This window comes from Dromaius novaehollandiae, chromosome W (genome assembly GCF_036370855.1).
Source record: "Dromaius novaehollandiae isolate bDroNov1 chromosome W, bDroNov1.hap1, whole genome shotgun sequence".
Lineage (NCBI taxonomy): Eukaryota > Metazoa > Chordata > Aves > Casuariiformes > Dromaiidae > Dromaius > Dromaius novaehollandiae.
The window spans coordinates 70,038,276-70,058,338 of NC_088130.1; the positions used below are offsets into that span (position 1 = coordinate 70,038,276).

Here is a 20,063-nt window from a genome sequence, read left to right on the forward strand (position 1 = left end):
TATCATGTGTGAAGTAAAACAGGAAGGTTTAGCAGTAATGTAATTATGCAAGATGTTCAGTGCTGATCTTTCTAACAGGGCTTGAGTTGTAATTGTGTGCTCCTTGTTCCGCCAACTGCACCCTTATCAAATATCTTCTATCCAAAAGTGTCCGAAGTCTTTTTCATTGCTCCCCTTTCACATCCTAATGAGGCCTGGTTCTTTGGAGGGAGAAGGTACTCATTTAGAAGCATCATGTTTAGGAGCAAAGAACAAGTTACAGCTGAACTGGTCTACCAGCAGACTGCTACTGTTCGTGGCAAGTCCTAATCTCCCTTCCGTTTTCCTTGGCGTTATTCTTGGCTTTGAAACTCATCAAATCTTTCACTGGGCCTAAATAGGGAGAAAAATATTTTTAGCTGTGTAGTTGAATAGAATCAGCTCACCAAAGCCACCAGTAAGCATTGGAACTTGTGTGGGGGAGAGAGGAATAGGACTTGCCCCTTCTTGGCAGTGGCAAATTGAGAGAGAAAGAGAAAAGCTGCAAGTGGTAGAATTGTGGCTCGAAATATATTGACAGAACATTTTGAAAGAAGCCTTTTGTGCCTCTTCTCTGGCTTACATCTAGCATTTTATGCTCTCAGTAAACAAAATCTGTGTGGCAAAACGCCTTTCTAGTAAACTATTTCTTTTTAATGTGGATGTTTACAGGTACACATGAGAAAAGATGTAACTGAGCATGTGCTGTTTTTGAGGAATGAAAAACCAAAAGAAAAAGTGGAAGGAAGATTAGCTGTGCATTCCTCCCACCTTCCTGTTAAGAATTAGTAAGTAGAGACCAGTAGTAACAATGACTGTTTTGTGACTGTCTCAGGATCATAAGTTCTACAAATTTATGTATTTCAAACACAGAGATTTCATCAGTCTGTTTCTTAAATGCAGAGAGCTACATCTGAAATCAGAGTACAGAGAATGAATTTACTTTTCTAGAAAACTTTTTTGCAGAAGCTTTTTTAAAACATCGCATTGCTGGGACAGGAATGTACAAACCAACTAATACTGCCCTGTAACAGCTACTGGGCAACTGTTGCCTGTATTAAAACAGTATCTGACTGCCAGAGGTCATTTTAGGGAAGGAACTCAGATGTGGAAGGAAAGATGACAATTTTTTTCATGACATCATGAATGTCTCGATGTGGATCACAGTGAATTTCCTGTACTTTTGCACTAGGCTGGATGCTGTGTGTATGCGGTTATGCAAGGCGTGTGAATGCCACCTAGCTTGAGCCAGGACACTGCAGGCTCTCAGCACAGCTCACTAGTGTGGCACTGCCTGAGCTATCACAGCTCTGCTGTTTCTGAACTGGAGCAGGCTTGTGCCTATCCAGCTCGCAACAAAAACTACATTTATTCATCCAAATGTGCAGATACTCCTTGGGGTGCTGGTAGTACAGGAGAGGTGTGCTCAAAACAGTCCTAAAAGTACTTAGTTATTTTAACACACTGAAACTCCTTGTATCCTGCTTGCAGGGGTATATAGGGCAAGACACATAAGACACACCCCTCTTTTCCCTTGATGCTGAGGCAGAGCTCTGGTTCTCTGGTTTGATGTTTAGAAAACCTTTTTCATTAATTCCCCTCTGAAGAGTCCTCACACCTGGCCATAGCTGTGCAATTCCTTGTTCCCTGGGCATTTTATTAGCCTGAGAGTCATTTATTCTCCCTCCTGTCCCTCTAGATACTTCTTTTTTTATCTATTTAGTTACACAGCTTTCAGTCCCTGATGAGGTGTTTCTGCAGAACTTTTTCTCAGTTTTTATGGCAGACAGACCTAAGTAGCGACATCAAAGAACTGCTGCTAAGTTGACATTGTTGAATGTTAGTATTTATTAGCTTTGTGTTGGTAAGGTATGAAAGGCCTTAGTGGTGGAGAGCACCCATAGTGTGAGGTAGTATAGTGTACAAGATAAAAGTACCTTAAGTATGTGTAACTAAGCTCCAAGCAAGTGATGCTTGCTAGTTATAAACAACAGAAATACAAAAAAGAATAGAATAGAATACCTAAAAAATAGCACTAGTTGGTAAGTGGAGACAACTTGTTTCACATAAGAAGTTGTTTTAACATGCTATCAAGTTTGGCTTGTTTTTCTCATTTCCTTGTGAAATTTCCCATTTCCCCCCTCTACAGTATTTTAAAGAGCAATTTGATCCCTTACATATCAAAATAAAAAAAGTAACTTTCTGAATGTATACACTAAATGCTTCTTGCAATTCTAGCTAGAATTTGGGTTGCTTAGAAGTTAGAATCAAAAAGCTATCACTCAGGAGAAAAAAAAGTGAATATGTAAATAAAGTGCTGAACAGAGGTAATAGCTGTTTTCAAGATGATGCCACTGATGTTCTTGTTGTTGAGGCTATGTCAGAGGACAGGGATTTTATTGAACTATAATTTCTTCTGTAGTGACAGTGAGAAAAAAGATAGGCAGAAAGAGAAACACCAGGATTTGGAGGAAATAATAAAATAGCTGGGATAGTTTAAAGGAAAGTCATCGTTTCTCAGCAGTTCTCTACAAGAAGTGTTTGTTGAGGATGTACATGAGTATTTGTGATTGTGTGTATTTGCATATACAGGAAATCTTTTACAAGGAGGGCACTTCCTGAATTACGGTGTATATATATCAGTAAATCTGACCTGAGGAACATAAAGGCTTTGATGAGGAAAAGCATCTTGCAGTTAGATCTCGTGAAGATCCTACCTGTGGTAAGAAAATGACTTGGCATAGTGGGACATGGTGGGAGGAGAATAGACAGGATTTTTGTCTGTTTTAGGGATTTTTGACCTTCAAATGCTTAATGGGAGAGTCCACTGTAATACTAGTTTTGAAATGGAATGATTATACACTGCAGTGATCTGTTCTGCTGTAACAGTCCATCTGCAAATCTCTCTGCATCAGTGTACTCACACTGATACAAAAAAGGGTTGATATAGACAATCTTGTAGTTTCAGACTCCAAACAACATGAAGGCTGGCCGTGCTTGCAGCACAGGTTAGTGTGGTTAGAGTTTATAGCCCTTTTAGTCTGAAAAAACTGCAACCCCATGGTCACTCATTATCAACCTATGAATTCTTTTCCTATGTAACTCTGTCAGTGTCAGAGCAACTTTGTTATCCAAAAGATGCTTGTGGAGTCTCAGATTTATATAACTATCGGGACGGTGAAACCATTGAAAATCATGATGAATATTTTCTTTCTTGTTGATCATGGATTCTGTGTTAGTTTTTTACCATAGTTTTCCATTACTGTGTGCTACCCAAAATATTGGCCAACATTATTGTTGGAAGGTCTCACACTGTAGAGGGGGAAATGGGAAATTTCACAAGGAAATGAGAAAAACTTGTCATTGATTCTAATTTACCTGATGCTGCCAATGTGAATAGCTGAGATTTTCATAGCCGTACCAGAACAGAACGGAGAAGAGTGCTGAGGAGAGAAGAGCTCTATCTCATGAGGAAAAAAAAATTTTTTTAATTTAGGCTTACGAACTTAGGGGGGGAAGGCCTTAAACTAGGATTCATGGGAACTGATGACAAAAGCATGTGAATGAGTTTTAACAATGGAAGGTAGAAAGAGGCATAGTAGCTATGGGTATAGGGCTTTTTATAAAAAGATTGATGCAGTACAAAAATAGAGGATAGTGAATCTGTCTGCTTAACATTTAAGATGTCTGTATACCCTGCAGAATGTATGAAAACTAAATGGAAGAATGTACAAGTTTCCATATAAAGTTGTGATTTAGGTGACATAAATGTTAACTTGGTGGGATATTTCATTTGTTAATGAATTAATACAGAAAAAGGTGGTGGTTCTTCAAGAACAGCAGAGGGAAAGAGAAGATTTCTCTATGAATATCTCTGTTGAAGTCTAGAATATAGAGGGAGATGACCTGTTGAAAGTGTCTTGATCATAATAAAGGGAGAAAAAAGCCTGAGTGTTGTTATGTTGAGAACCTATCATTAAAGACCACCGAACCAAGAAGATAAGATGGACAGATGGACAGAATTTTTTTGTGAACAACTAACAACCATTTAACTTGATGAGATATTATTTAACCAAATATTTGTTGGGAAAAGAGTAAATAGACCATAGAGTATCCAGAATGTTTTTAGAATGTGGTGATGCCAGTTTTTGTTGCAGAAGGTGAAGATAAATACAAGAATATGCTTACGGGGGTTTCATGATTTTTAGAACGGAAAAGAGGAAGAATAGAAAAAAAGCACCTTCAAGAAATTAAAAGAACTGGTTTGCAAAATCCAGTGAGAAACAGTCTAAGGAAAAAAGGTGCTCGGGAGTTTGGCAGTTCTTAAAATATGTATGTGTTTACGATATATTTACAGGCTATACTGATATGGAACAAGGAAAGAATTTGGCTTGTACCCCTGAAAGTTCTCCAAGAAGGAAGCATAAAGGAAATAGCTGGAAGTGCCCTTAAATATGAGTCACCATGGACTTTTGTGCTTTTTGGAAAGTCCAAAGCACAAAAATGAGAGACAAGTAGGAAGACCTATCAAAGATAATAAAATAACTCAGAAGTCTCTTATAGCTGTAAGGAAGGACCCAGGAAAATCTTGGTCGATCACTCTTCTCCAGAGAGTAATAAATGATGTCACTAAAGGCATACCATTTACTTAAAACATCAACTGCAATCAAACAGCTAACACCACCATTGAGAGGGTGGTAGATAAAGCTCAAATTACAACAGGGAAAACATGATTGAGAGCTCTTACGCAAGTTACCTGTGTTCAGTGGACTTTGCCTCCCGGATTTAACACTAAGCTTTTGGAGAACTGCATGAAGCTATCTTAGAGTTGTTAGCAGTAATGTTTAAGAACTTATTGTAGTTGCGTAAGAGTCCAAAAGGCTACAAAAGTACAAATAACATGCCCGTTTTTAACAAAAAAATCAACTAAATGATGCCAAAGAGTTACAGGCCAATAAGCTTAACTTCATTTTCCTAAAAATTCAGAAGGACATAATCAAACCTGGAAGATACAAAGGAAATGAGAAAAAAGAAAACCTACAGGTTGTAATGAACACTGTGTATCAAACCAATCTAGTTTCCTTTTTATGACAGGGTAACAGATTATGAGGATGGGGAGAAGAAATGTCATGTATCTTGACTCTAGCAAAGCTTTTGACACTCTTGTGTACCTCAAAACAAGAAATCATAGTCTAAATTAAAATATGTAAGGCAAGTATTACGGTGGTTGGAAAGCCATAATTGGGGGAACAGTTAACATTGAAGTCTATTGCTTTTCATTATTTTCATTAATTTGGTGGTGTTAGAGAAGGTCCAGAGGAGAGTGACTGAAATGATCAAGGAGATCAAAGAGCTGCATAGCAGGGAGAGACTAAAAAGGCTGGGACTCTTCAGCCTGGAGAGGAGAACGTATGTTTGATGTTGCTTGAAGCCCACAGTGCAGGATCTAGGGAGGACTCAATGAACCTGACAGGACGTTTGTTTAGGATGGAGAAAAGAATGTTCTTTTTTCTTCATTCGGGAAGCAGTAAATGTCTGAGGTCGGGGGTTATGAGCAGGTTCAGAAAGGACTTGGAAAAAGTCATGGACTTTTTTATGGAATGAAATCTAAAGGGAAGAGGCTATTCCTTTTCGCATCCCTCATCCAACAGTTATGTGTGCTTATAAACTATGAAGAGACTAGCCTGGGAATAGTAGCCAGCCTATACTGTCCTTAAATAGCATCTCTTAATGTCCTTTGGGAGAAAAAAATACTGGGCTGGTTGTATTGTAGGTCTGACCTAGTAGGGCATTTTTGTATGTAATTAGGTCCGCGTGTGGGAAGGACAAAATGTAATAGACTTTTGTTGCAGCAAGAGTGATTTCGGTTTGTGAAAACCTTTTTAACAATAATAATTCTTAAGTGGTGAAATAGGTTGCCAAATGAGTTGTGGAATCTCAACGTTTTTTGTGGTGTGTGGAAGTATATTACACAACATCCAGAAGGAATAATTTAAATGTATTTGGACCCTTAGCATAGGTGAAGAGACTAGATGACATCTGAGGATTCCTTTCTGCCTTTTTAAAAAGTATTTGATGGCTCAGTGTCTATCTCATTGTCATCTTGGGTCTTAGGGTTCATGAATAGCGCTAAAGCTGAATGTGGAAATTGTCAGGCCTTTCTGTCGTAGTTCAGTGAAGAAGAGTTTTTATTATTGCAACACATTTTGCCATACTAAGTATCATTACTGTTACTATAGAAAAGATGATGAGTCATTTCCCTGGGCTCTGTCTGTAACATAACTGAGAACATATCGGAATTAACGTTCTTTTGGATCACTGCTTTTCTTGTCTTTTGTGGACTCATCTATTTCAGCTTTACTAAATGGATAACCAGGCATTTGAAATGCACGGAGAGAGCATACCAAGTTCTTCAAAAACAGCAGAATGGCCAAAGAAAGAGGTACGAGTCAATTTCTGTTATGATGCTATCAAAATATTATTAATAGAGTCAGTTTGAAGATTAAACCCTTGCTTAGTAAATATGACATAATCAGATACTACTAAGAAGGTCCTACAAGAAAATAAAAGCTCTAAAGGGCTACTGTTGCTAAGGTCCTGACATGGAGTAAAATGTCATGTGCACTTGCTAGGATCCGGACTATGAGGCATAATTCTCTGGCCCCATTTTAGTTAATAGCAAAACTCCTGTAACTACTGAATAGAACAGTTATCTTTGGAGGATTCCCCATTGATTTTAACAGGAAGAGCTACTTAAAAGCTGATCTCATGGTAATGCTTACTGTCTCTACTTAGTTATTTGTGTACTACTAAGTATTTGTGTACTACTTTATTAAAAAAAAATTTTTTTCCCTTGAGAAAAGTAATCCTCTGTAATTTTCCCAATGAAATTTTGCTTCTCAGGATTTGAATTAACTTCATACGATGAGGGCTGGCATGTCACTCATAAGCTGAGACATTTAATTGCAGTCAGCATTGTGATACTTCCAGGCTGTAAACACACCTAGGCTAGTGATTCCCTCACAACATAACTTGTTCCACACATTGTATTGAGATTGAATGCTCTATATTCATTATTATTATGTAATGCATACAGTAGTCTCTCTATTTTTAAAAATAATTATTGAATTGGTGTCACTGCTGTGAAAATGCTGTAAATTAAAGGTCATTCGAGTCTGAGAAGTGGGGATTTTGTATGCATTTGAGTCTGAAGAGTTGCTCCCTGGAATTGATGAGACCGTGTCATCTGAGTACTACCGTTGTGATATTTAATTGAACACAAGCTCTAAAAAAGGAGTAACTTAAACTATAAAAAGGATTATTACAGAATAGAATAGGGGGATATTTTGAACACTTTTCTGCTGGCAAGGGAAATGAATTTGTAGAAGAGATTTTGTCAAATAGGTTCATGAAAGGAGGTCATTTTGTTAAAATTGGCAAGTAATTTTCAATTTTTTCATTCCTGATTGTACAGCTTAAGAAATCAGTGTACATAGCTTGATTTTCAGGCACTTATCATCTGAAAATCAAGCTTTTAAAGATGGATCAAGCTGTGCACCCAGAATCACTAGAGTTTTAAAATTTGGGCCATAGAATACAGTCTGTATTCATCGGAAGCCACGGTTTCTAAGAAAAATGATAAAGGGACAGGAAACTCTAAAACTCCTCACCAAGGTGTTGCTTTTTTGTGCCAGAACACTGTCTACAATTGCAAGGTAGATGACATTATGAGAGCATTTAAGAGCATTTTTAATGCCTTGGCCATCTATAAAGAGCTTCTGTGCTTATGTATGCCAAGGTGCTTCTCCCCTTCATCCTTCTTCAGAAGCCTGAATGTCCTCAGAGGAAATTTAGAGTAAAGAAATGATGCAAAGAGCAGTTTAATACAGCTGAGATTCCCCCATCTGGCCCATCTTTCCACCAGGGAGCAGGGCCACTGAGAGCCTTCTGTGAAATGTGAGGCAAAGCAGAGACAACATTTCTTCTTCCTCACCCCACAGGCAGACGTTTGCTGTGAGTGGATGCTGCAGCTCTTCGGAGTCTTGAGATATAGATTAGAAACAGTAATGAAAAAACATTAATTGTTTGGAAGACCATGGGATGAGGAAGATGTGCTTTTACTTGGTGGAATAATGAAGGGACAGCAACAATCTGATGCAATTTGATAACATGCTCTATAAGGTTTCCTTATGCCGAGCCCAGTAACTTGGCCAGAAGTGCATGTTCCTGAAAGGTTTACTGTTTTCATTACAAAGGAACTATCAGTTTTTCCTGTTTGTTATATCTGTAACTGATTTCTTTTTTCTAAAAAAAATCTTTTCAGGAAAGAAAGAGCTACTGCTCCCTAATGAAAATCTTTCTAGTCTGTCTGTTGGCCTGTATTATCACCACCACAATAGGAGTGCTGGTCCTGTCCTTGATCTATGCAGAAAGCATTGGCTTTGTAAAAGAGACAGTTGTTAAAAACCGTGACACAACCTCCCCCAAAATAGATGAAAAAGAAGTGGATGTCAAATTCCGGTTCCTGAATCAGCTGGGAAAATCAAAGGTAAATTGTTCTTTTTGTGCAATAATATTCTAGCATTATATATAGAAATACAATGAATTCATCTCACCTAACTTTAATTATTAAAGCACTAAGTGTCCGGTCTAAGCCCATCATCCAGGCTTCTTTTATCATCTATGAAGAGAGATACAAATCTCCAGACAGCAGTTCATTACATTTCATAACAGATGTTGGAAGTGATATGGGACCTTAGAGGTTCCTCTGGGAATCCTCTGGGCTTCTGAAATTATAGGATAGGAAATTCTGAGAAACATAAATGGAAAGCTCAAATCTAAATATAAGCTGAGTAGCACCCTAACATTTTATTTCTTATGACTGAATTCAAACAAATTCTTATTTTGCAAGAAAAAATGAACTCTGTGGTCTTTTTTTCAGTGAGCGAAAATGAATTAACTCACAATGTAATGAACTCTAGCAATTACATTGTTTCTGTTTAGTTGTATTTTTATACTTAAAGAAATGTATCCTTTGAACAAGCTCTAAAGACATGTTCCATCTTACAAATATATCTGTACATAGAAAATAATTTCTGATTAATTTTTATCACAGCTTTTCAGCAAAAAAGAGAAAAGGATAGATTAGATAGTAGGGCACTTAAACTGATTACAGCTGTTCTAGTACTTTTAGGTGCTAGATTTAACTATGTAATATTCTTGAAACAAAGGTGTTTTTAAGAGGAGAGCATCCCTTTTAATATGTCATCCCTGAGTGCAAGGTGATTTTTTCAAGTATAAAACATATTCCAGAGACAATATTAATATTGAGAAAGGAACAGCTTCAGGTACAAATGATTTACAACTTTCTACAGCCCTAATTCAGGAAAATCTCTTACTCAGGAAATTTTCTAAATGTTTTGAATCTAAAAATTTAAGCATAAATATAACTGATTTCCTAAATCGGACTCCAGAATGACATAAAAAGAGGAGCAGGTAATTCTATCCTTAATACCATTATTTAGCTCTCATTTGTAGAAACAATACCATTACATCATAACATGACAAAGTAATTGTGAAATGTGACTAAAATACATGCAGAGAGAAGTCTCACTGAGAAGAGCAACGGGTCCCTTCAGTATTGCTTAGACTATGCATCTTCCAAAATATTTTTGGATTGTGTGGTCACCACTATCCACAATTAATAAAATTCTCTTCTGTCACTAACTTTACAGGTACATCATTTCCCAGGTGGTGATATTCAGTGGGCAAGATTCAGGAATGATGTAAATGAATATCAAAGTGTTGAAGAAATGGAATTTGGAAAAAGTATCAATAACTTTCGCTCTAAAATGACTTTTGGAACCTTACGGATCAAGAGCAATGGGCTTCGGGTTCCCCACTGGCATTTTAATGCTAATGAACATGGCTACCTGCTAAAGGTATTATCTGGTTATTTCATCTCTCCCAACTGGATTTTCTTTTAAAGCACCATGTACATACAGAAAATGTACACATGTAAATAAAAATGTACATATACATTATATACAAATGTTAACCAGTAATAAAAGTAGAATTATCATTGATTCGTGTATGACATGAGTTTTATCGCTTTAGATAACATTTTTGAACTGAGGTGCTTGAAACAGACTTTTTAATGTTACTTGCAGAAGCGTCAAGCACCTGTAGCTTCCAATAAAGCGTAACAACTGAAGTCAGTGGAGATTATGGGTACCTGTAACATGTAGAATTTTATCTACTTAATCTGCTTGCTTTATCTACTAAGCATTTCTGAGAGCGCATTGAATCTCTTTTTAAAACCTTCCATGAAGGAGCTATTACAAAGTCCAAAAATAGTTGTCTCCAGTGCTTTATAACACAAACCATTAGAAAGTTTGTGCTGCTATACAACTCACATTTTGTTTATTGCAAAATTTCTCCTCGATCCCTCTGATAATCTTAGTTTCTTACAACTGTTTATATATAGAAGACTGTTTTGTTCCCATGTATTCTTTTCTTTTCTAGACCAAATACCCCTCCCTGTTTTTCCCAAAAAACTTGCCTTTGAAGATGTTTGCCCTATCTCACCTTAGTGTCAAATTTCAAATCTTAATAAAAAATAAAGAGAATAAAAATGATAAATACAAACTCACAGTGAGAAACAATTCAAGATAGCATGTTAATCTGAAAAATAAAAAAATCTTTCTTTGGAAGCACATGTACTTAGATATATCTTGATTATTAATTGTATTTCACGAATAATTGTTCATAGTTTTATTAGAGCATAACTGAACAGCTCCAACTGGATGGGGGAACATCCCTAGAGTGAGGCCCTCTCTCCAGCAATTTTTGGTCAAAGATGGCTCTTTTATGGCTATTGACAGCCTCTTGAATAAGAAATGGCTTACATATGAGCAATGTGTATTTGTTATATGTTCTTTAAATCTTCTAAAATTTTGTCACTTAAAATACTATTCTGGATTCAGTTTCACAAAGGCTTGTTAGAGAGAGAACACTGGTATTTGTTTTCCCCTAACAGCCTTCAGATTCCTTGAATTATTGAGTTGCCATACACAGGTTACAGTGAATAAAGTCTCTGAGGAAACTTTCATTACTATCATTACGTTACAGGGTACTGCCTGGATTGGAGTAGTTGATGCAGATGACAGCGTGGTTACCACGTACAATGTCACAGCTGGCCAAGTGATCTTCTTCCCTAGAAACACTTTGCATTGGATAAAGAATGTAGGAAAAGAAGACTGTCTGTTCTTACTGTTTTTTACAACACATGAAGAACTTAAGACGTTGGATGTAGATGATGCATTTTTCTCTACCCCAGAAGATATAGCAGCAAGAGCATTAAAGGTCTGTACAATAGGATAGCTAGCCTCTATCTAGCCTTCTTGACATTAACATGTCAGGTCCCCACTCCCTATATCTTTTTTAGGGAGGTTCCTTAACTCAGCTGGTCTCTTCAGTCCCAAAGGTGTGGAAGGATGTACCTATGTCCCTTGTGCAACACTGTGCCACCTTGTGTGTTCCTTTACAAATATAGAGAAATAAGTGACATGGTTTTCTCCAAGGAACTTTTTCCCCTCCCCTTTTCACACTTGTCCCACTCATGGAGGATTCTCCACAATTCCAAGGACAGAAGGGAAAATAACACAACGAAGTCTAAAGTAGCTTCCCAATAGCCTCTTAGTAAATGTTGTGCTATCAAGAGGTCTCATAGGAAACCATAAATAAGGCCATCTTCTTGTTAAAATTTCTCTCATTTGCACTGACCCATTGCCAAGGTCCCTTGACCAAGAATATGGCCACAGAGCTTCTGCTCAGTCTGAGGAATCTGCATGTTCAAACCATTGAGTTGTGACAGACCTTCCCATCTGTGAAATGATCTGATGGGGACCAAGTTAAATCTGCTCCAAATTTGTGTTGTAACTGAGAAACAAGGGCAGAACAAAGAAGCAAAATGAACTATGCACAGGGCTAAGCAGTTAAAGAGATGAGGTATGTCCCCAGGGCAGCATTTGTCTACCACCATGTATTAAGGTGGGAAACTTGATAAAGTACAATTTTAATTCCCCAGTTTGTTTGTATATCTGTCAACTTAATTTGTACTGTGTGTCCTGCAGCCACAGGGTGGAGTTAACTTTATCAGAACATTCAAGAAGCAAACAGAAGATCAGGCAATTAACCTCCCCCCAAATTTACAAGAGCTTGTACACAATGCCAGCTATGTGCAATCTCCAGACCACCTTGTATGGCGGTACTTCTATGACCTCAAAGGTACGCATATATAACTTTTTATGTAAGAGCTTTCCATGTTTACAGAGGGGAAGGTCTGTGATTGGTTCACTGAAATATGCAATAAAAAGTATATAGAAGAGTGATAAATATTTAAGGAGGTAAAAAGAAAAAGAATGGGAATCATTATTTCTTATGCAAAAATGGTGCTATTTTTCTTGATGGTATCTCTAGTTACTGCCCTTCAGAGATGTATAATTTGGCCCTTATCTCACTTAAACTGTTTTACCCTACCGATTGAAGTAGTCTTTTGTTTTTGTCTGCGACGGTAGACGTGAGAGTGCAATGCCAGTAAGCAGCAGGGCTTCAATACGCTGCTTCCCAACTAAAGGTTTTCTACTGGTGTAGCTAACCAGAACTGATCTGTTCATTGCTATAGTTACCTTAAGCAATAAGCAGCTATAGTTTTCATCCATAGATGAGGATTTTATAGGCCAGGAAGCCCTGAAGAAGACTAGCTGGAGAGTGACTGGGCTTTTCAGAATATCTGGTATTTGCATATAAAGCTTCAAAGAATCTTAACATATACCTAACTCTGCACTCCCTTTTCTTTTACAAAAACAACTTTATAAACAGCATTAAATTATATTCACTGTTTGTTTTGTCAACATCTGTATTAAACGGCCCTCTGTACAGACTGGACCTACTGATTAACAGAGAGCACCTAATAAACATAGATGACGGAATTTAATTCTAAGTACCACTGTAAAAAACAAATATAGGTCCAGAGCTCCACACGCAGCTGATGGAGATTAGAAGAAATAGATGTGTGACAGAAATCTTTGCACTTGGGTCAACATGTTCTTTGAGGTAATCTTCTTCTGTAACAGACGGCTAAAAAGTGGCCAGGTTCTAAGAAAGCCTCTTTCTCTGGCCAGGACCTATACATTTTCAGCAAGGAAGGCACGGCCCATAGGTAGACTTATTAGCTGTATTCTGCTTGAAGATCTAGCTATACCAAAACAGTGCTTCAAGAGAGAAATATGCCAGATTTGCAGCTTGTTTGCATTGGTGGTGCTTTGCAAACTGTTGCAACACACAATTAGTGCCGTAAAGGTTAACATGAGTTAATATACTGAAACTTAGTACGTTCTTTAAGTGTATTGTGGTTGATAGTAATCATATTTGTGACAGGAAAAAATGTTGTGAAAAGGCAGATATCTGCTCATGCAAGAGACAAGTAATTTAAATTCAGGGAAAAATTCTAATATGAGGTTTTTATTATGGTGATCTGTCTATACAAACATACAATAAATTGGATTAATTGTTTCTGATGTGCATAGTGTCTAGTGCACAAAGGAAGGATAAGCTAAATGAGCTTCCTTTTTGGATCCAGAGGCTCATAAGATTTGAGACCTGGCCACCTTGTTGAAAATGCTTATTTGCCTGTGTCTGTTTTTTTAAGGGTCAGCAGAATATCCTTTTCCAGGAGGAATCTTCAAGTGGGCTCGCTACCGCATAAATGGAACTGGATTAAATGAGACAGAGAAAATTTTTAGTGAGTCACTGAATAAGGTATGTACTTTCATTTGGATACTGTAGGTATTTAAACATAAGGCATAGTATGCAGTGTGTGGGGGTTCATCACTGCTTCATTGTGTTCCAGGGATATAACAAACTTGAGGGATTTTCTGAATGTTTTTGTTTTGCTTTTCAGCATGAAAATACTCTTACCTTAGCAACTCTCAGAATATTCAGCAATGGACTGGGGCAGCCTCATTTCCACTTCAACGCTAATGAGATGGGTTACGTCATTAGTGGCTGTGGAAAGGTAATATGTTACATCAGTTGAGGGATAAGTCACTGGAGTTTTGACTGTATAACAGCTACAGAGCTAATAACTGATTCCCATCTGTGATTATTAATAATACTACAAAACTTTCAAGGTCTACTCATTCCTCCTTTGTACAAAATTTTTCTCTTCATTACATTTGTGGAAGTTTGCCTAATCAAAACCGAGTTATACAAAGAGCAGAACTTGTCTTTGTAAACTGTTCAGCAAAAAATGCCCATGATAGGAATTCCCACTCTCCTGGATACTGGGAGTGTGAAATAAAAAACAGAAATAATTTTGATTTAGTGCCTCTAAGGAACAAATAAAAACTTGGTGAGAATTAAGAACTAGGATATGGTATTTTATTGTGTGTCTTTCACTCAATGCAAATTTGAAATGCAAAGGTAACTGAGATGGGATGATGGAACTCCATAATGCAAAGAGTTACCCTGTTCCCACTTGGGAATTTGCCATGGACCTCTATAACTATTTGGTGTCTCAATGAAAGTAATGACTCAGCCCTAGCTGATTTCAGTGCAATGTTGAGACCATCACTGTGTACTTTTCCAATAATAGCACACTGAATATTGCTACTGAATATTGCTGTTTAACTTGCTATAGGTTGGGGTTATTGCATCTGATGTCACCTCCAACTTCAACATTGACATTGGAGATGTCATATTTTTCCCTGTTGGAAGCCAACATTATATCAAGAGCGTATGTGATGAGGATTTACTTTTGATTCTAGCCTACAGTACAGGCAACCAGGTGAGAATTCATATGGACGGGGAGTAAAAAATGTTCAACCGTGCATAAGCGTATGCTTTTCTTACACATGTAAGCCTTATGCTTTGGTGCACACCTTTCAAAAGAAATTCTAAGACTATCTCAATACACTGACAGTGAAGATTCTCCTCTGCTGTGAATGGTTGACATGTAACACCTACTAAAACTCTGTACTTGCGAACAAGAACAGCAGGTGAAGAAGACAGGGAGTAGGTCTGTGGCAGGGAATGGTGTGTTCCTGCATGTGCGCATATGTGTATGTGTGGAAGAAAGAGAGGGATGGAATTCAGATCAAGCTTGTGCGTGATGTGCTGTTGGTGTTTAAGAGACAGAGCTGGCCAGGGGGTGGGCAGGACAGGCTGTGGCTCCTCACATGCCCAGGAGCTGCAAAAAGGAGAGATCTTCACAAGCCTTGGACAGGTCTATATGCTAGCAGCCAGAGCAAGAGTATATTAAATTGAGATTAAATTACCTGGTGATACATATAAGGCTTATATCAAGTTACTTATATATTTTTATATTCATTCCTGTTCATGTTGTATTTGACATGCACTTTAATATTCCATATTATTAATCTTGTAAAAATGATCAAGTCATTACGATTATTCTTTCTAAAATATTGTATTTTTCTTTATAGCTGGAAACTCTTCGTATGAATGACTACTTCCATAAAACAGCAGATCATATCCTTGCTCAGCTTTTTTTCAAGGAACAGAATGAGTTTAAAAAGATCCCAAAGGCTTCTTAAAAATCAGGCAAATAACCTATGTTAGCATTTAATCACTCCAAGTATTTTTCACGATTGCGGTATTTCTTGCAGTACTTCCTGGTACCTTTCCTGCTATTTATCCAGAGGTGTTCAGAAAACAAAAGAATTTCAGGTCATTACTTATAAAAAGTTTTTTCTATTTGTATTTTTTAACTGGTTGTATTTATAGTGCAATGTAATTTTATTGTATATCAAAGTAACTTCTGCAATTGCCTTTTGCTCTCTGTATCATCCATGATCCCCCTTCCTCTCTTCCCTCACAGTACTGAAGTTTACATTGATTTTCTGTATTGTTGACAGCACTCTATCTAGTGATGCATAAATACAGTGTGTTTACACAACTCTGTCTCTTGCCTGAAACCAAGTGTTGTTATAAGCACTGCGTCTAATTGGGTTGCAGGAATGAGCTCCTCATACATTCATGTTGTATTCACTTTCCCTCCCCAAATTGCAACCCCCTCAGTGAGGCACTGTATAGGAATTTAAGACAAATAGCTTCTTTTTATGACTTTGTCACTAAACTGATATCTGATTTTGAGCAAAATATTTGAGGCTGGATTTGTAACAGAATGTAGAGTCAGTAGCAGCAGTGCTGTGTGCTAGGCACCCATGCTCCCTCTGCAAAAGATGGGGAGCATTTGGCCCCAAAGAACTGGGCCAGCAAGAAGCAAGGATGATATATCATTTTCTTGTGACCCTCAAGTTCCATTTTGCTAGGTAGTTATACCCAGGAGAATGGCTACAAAGGGGAAGCACAGAGATATTTTTCCATTTTCCATGGATTAAGGCATTTTTTCAGGGAAATGATCTCTGTATCAGGAAAATGTGTTCATGTTACATGGTTCAAATCAAATCAGGGTCAAAGTGGCTTATTGATTTATTATCAACATATGATAAACCAGGATTCAGTGAAACATACAGTTGGGATCAATTTTAGCAGTACAACAGATGAACCACGATCCTAGCCACTTACAAAGTGTTTGTAAACACCTACAAACTTCTAAACACTCGTCTATAACTAATCCCAAGAAGTTTTAGTAACGCACATCCGCACACACAGTCGCTGTACACTCTCTGTCTCTCGCAGGCCCTGTGGGTCACAAGCAGCCCCCTCCCAGGACAGCAGGTTCCCCTGTTCACACACGCCTCCGGTTGTAGGTCCTACCTCTTTGTGTGTACCCATGCAAACACCCCTTCAGACACTTTTGGGTATTCCACTCGCAGGGGCTGTCACGCCCCCGTTCCTCTCCCATCACCTGGGGTTGTCCAGGCCGTTTTGCCGAGAGGAAGGGCTGTGTGGGCCCCCCTAAAACCTCTTCTTCAATTGCAACGCAAAGGGGGTGTCCCTGTACCCCAGCTGGGTGTGTTGACAGTATACTACGCCGAGGGCTGCGTTTGACTTGTGGGCTGCTATGGGAGAAGCCTAATTGGGCCTTTCCTTGTGCCTCTTTTTTGCCTGCCGCTTTTGATCCATGTTTAATTTGACTATAAGCAGCTTTCAAAAAGATGTTTTCACAAGTTCAGGCTCTGCTCAGTTGGATGCTGTTATTCCTGGTGTAGATCAGGACAGTGACTGCCAGTGAAAGACGGCAATTGTGTTACTTTAAAAAAAAAATGCCCTAGGAATGTTGAAAGCCTGAAACTTTTAATTTGGGTTTTGCAAGCTGATCTTCATGAATGTGCAGATCCTGAGCGGCGTGAGGTTAGTGTGTGTGCGACAGAAACAAACTGGTGGAAATGTGTATGTGGAAAATATCGATTTATTTAGCTCTGTCAACTGTTTTGTTAAGATTTGCAAGCAGTGGGGTTTAGGGATCAGCACTTCTGTAGCATGTTTCTGGAGCCCTGCAGGAAACCTGCTCCAATCAGGCCCTTCCCATTCGGCTACGCGCATCGGACGTGGTCTCCCCTGCTCCTGCCAGCCCGACTCAGAAGCACGACTGGAGAAGCTCCTGGAGCGACTGCCATGGGAAACGTGCTGCTGTCATTCATCACGCCGTAATGAAATGATCATTGCCTTGCGCGTTCAAATCCATCAGATTAATAGCCTGTGAAATGCATTTTCCGGAGATGATTACTACCCAGTCAGCTGCTTCAGCCATACCCTTGTGTTTTATAGGCAGGCTGGCATTTATGAAGACTTCTTGTTGTTGTTTTTAACTAAATAATTAGCATGTTCTCAAGCTTATTTTTGATTTTAATAAAGTTTTGGTCTATTAATTGCAGACCAATTCTCCAGTTTAGTGAAGCGCTTTTTACTTAACTGTAAGCATGTTTACTGGTAGGCTAGCTTCATTACCTGTTTTATAGATGTACTGATTTTAATCCTTTAATGCTTATTAATAATGATGACCCAACTGTTCTTCCAACAGATTCTTTAGCTGTCTTTGATCATTATTCAGTATATTGGCTCCTGTCTGAATGAGGACGTTTGTGCATAAGAGTCATTCTTTGACCGGAGTCAAGGCCCAAAGTAAAAGCTTTCTTCCATGTGACTTCAGTCACTTGATGGCTTCACTCAGCCTTTGGGTTGTCATCGACTGGGATTTAATATCCAGTTGCATTTCTTGTCCTATGTCTTGGAATCGGAACCCAAACAAATGGTCGGGGCACCCGTGTCAGATCCCCGTTTTGTGTAAATCGCCTGAATTGGTGAATATTCATTAACTTTGGCGAGCCAAGAGCCTTGCCTCAAGACCCGACAAAGATAACAAAAAAGGATTGAGAGACCTTCTTCAGCCCTGCGTTTAGAGCTTGAAACCGCTGCTTGTGCAATATTTGAAATACAGGACAATATTTGAAAGTGCAGGATGGGCACTGTTTTGCAGATAATGTTTGGCCAGTAAAAGTGATATATTCGATGAGTGATGATATATGCTGTCCTCTTTTGTTTTGCCTTGACTAGTAAATTAGAGGATAGATCAAAGCAGGTGGGTTTTTTGTTTTTTGGGGGAGGGCTGGTTTTTTTCCTAATGCTGCTAGTCTGAGATGACAGGACTAAGACGTAGTGTGGCCTTGTCGCTATGCATGAGAGACTCATCTCAGGACTCTTTTTTTTAATCTTCTCCAGCTCTCTTTATTACTTCCCTGGAGGAACTATCAGTCAGGTATTGTGCAAAAAGCTTTTCCGGCCATGGTGATGAAAAGTTTTTCAACTGACATGGAAGAGATGGACTCAAAATGCACCTTACCGCCTGCGATGAGCTTTGTCAAAACAGATCAGACCAAACTTTTCAGCTCAGCTCCGTGAAGGTGAGAAGGTTGAGTGCTGCAGGAATCACCGACGTTCAGCTAATACAGATAGCTTCTCACGTTGATTCAGGTTTGCCTTCCTGTTTCTTTCTTCTATAAAACCATCACTTTTATGTTCTTAAAAAGGTGACACAGAAAGGCCTTGTGTGTGGTGTGTGGGTTTTGTTTTTTTTTTCCCTCAGCTGGCAGAATTATCCATTTTAATTCTCATTCCAGCTAATAAAAATGTAATATTATCTAACTCCGGTTTGAGATTTGGGATCTCAAACTGGCTATGCTTGATGCACAACCATCCTCAATGCTGCTAGTTTTGCAAGCTGGAAACCTAGGGAAAACTCTCAGTTAATGGGTGAATGGAAATTTGAGAACTAGCACTTTCTCAAAATGCAGTTATACTAAGAAAGTGTAATTCACTTGAAACTGGAGGTGTTACTCAGTGCAGCCATAAGCCCATCCCTGGGCGTTCTCTTGGAAATAACTGGGATAAAACATTGATCGAAACAGAGCAACGCTTAGTTAAAGAAGAAAGCTGCATTGCCTCCCGTGAGAAATACAAATTATGGCAGATGCTAATACACCTACATGGTTTCCAAGTGAAGAAATATTAAATGGAATAGCATGTTTGGGTAACTGTAATCAGAAGCAGTAATAAAATGGGTGGGACACTATTAAAGTATTAATTAACGAAATGTCCTATGGGATTTATTAGCAGTGTATGATTACTCCAGGGGTTTGTGCTACATGTTCAAAAGAAATGTGCAGTGTTTTCCAGTGGGCAAAATTCAGCCTCACCTTGGGGAAGGAAGGCAATAGCAGACGTGTGAAAAGCCACTGAAAGCGTCTTGTGGGCCAAATCCACAGATTTAACCGGCTGGCATGGGTGTGCGTAGGAGCGAAGCTTGCTCGATGTAAGCTGTCTTGCAGCTCGCTTTGGGGGCGACCCCGAAGGTGGGGACCTGCCGTAAGCCCCGCACGAGGAAGCCCGTGAACCTCGGGGTATTTTAGCTGGTCGGCAGGGCAGACCCAAGCCTGGCCGGAGCCACGAGCACTTGCTGTCGAGTGACCTCAAAACAGGTCATTTTTGCCAGTCTGATTTTGGGGATGGGTTCAACAGGCGAGCGAGCACCGTTCGGTCTGCATCTGTTGCGTGAAGAGCGA

At 38.8% G+C, this 20,063-nt stretch overlaps 1 protein-coding gene across 3 annotated transcripts; it reads left to right on the forward strand.

Annotated features, from left to right (window-relative positions):
• Window positions 1-77: 77 nt before the first annotated feature.
• Window positions 78-15,999, forward strand: LOC112994485 (uncharacterized). 3 transcript variants are annotated; one of them, XM_064499726.1, is made up of 10 exons: window positions 78-806; window positions 6,374-6,460; window positions 8,342-8,566; window positions 9,753-9,959; window positions 11,149-11,382; window positions 12,153-12,306; window positions 13,730-13,839; window positions 13,982-14,095; window positions 14,720-14,866; window positions 15,522-15,999. In XM_064499726.1, the coding sequence occupies exons 2-10, from the start codon at window positions 6,383-6,385 to the stop codon at window positions 15,630-15,632; spliced, it is 1,380 nt and encodes a 459-aa protein (XP_064355796.1). In that variant the 5' UTR covers window positions 78-806; window positions 6,374-6,382; the 3' UTR covers window positions 15,633-15,999. The 3 variants fall into 3 exon arrangements, with proteins under 3 accessions (XP_064355796.1, XP_025974656.1, XP_064355795.1); XM_026118871.2 differs by lacking the exon at window positions 78-806 and adding an exon at window positions 2,079-2,740; XM_064499725.1 differs by lacking the exon at window positions 78-806 and having other exon boundaries at window positions 6,228-6,460.
• The last annotated feature ends 4,064 nt before the right edge of the window (window positions 16,000-20,063 follow it).

What these genes read in the sequence shown, in the direction of transcription:
- LOC112994485 (XM_064499726.1), top strand. Translation starts at nt 6,383, where the DNA reads ATGGATAACCAGGCATTTGAAATGCACGGAGAGAGCATACCAAGTTCT. An exon ending in TAGCAGCAAGAGCATTAAAG is followed by an intron (nt 11,383 to 12,152) that starts GTCTGTACAATA and finishes TGTGTCCTGCAG; the next exon opens with CCACAGGGTGGAGTTAACTT. An exon ending in GTACTTCTATGACCTCAAAG is followed by an intron (nt 12,307 to 13,729) that starts GTACGCATATAT and finishes TGTTTTTTTAAG; the next exon opens with GGTCAGCAGAATATCCTTTT.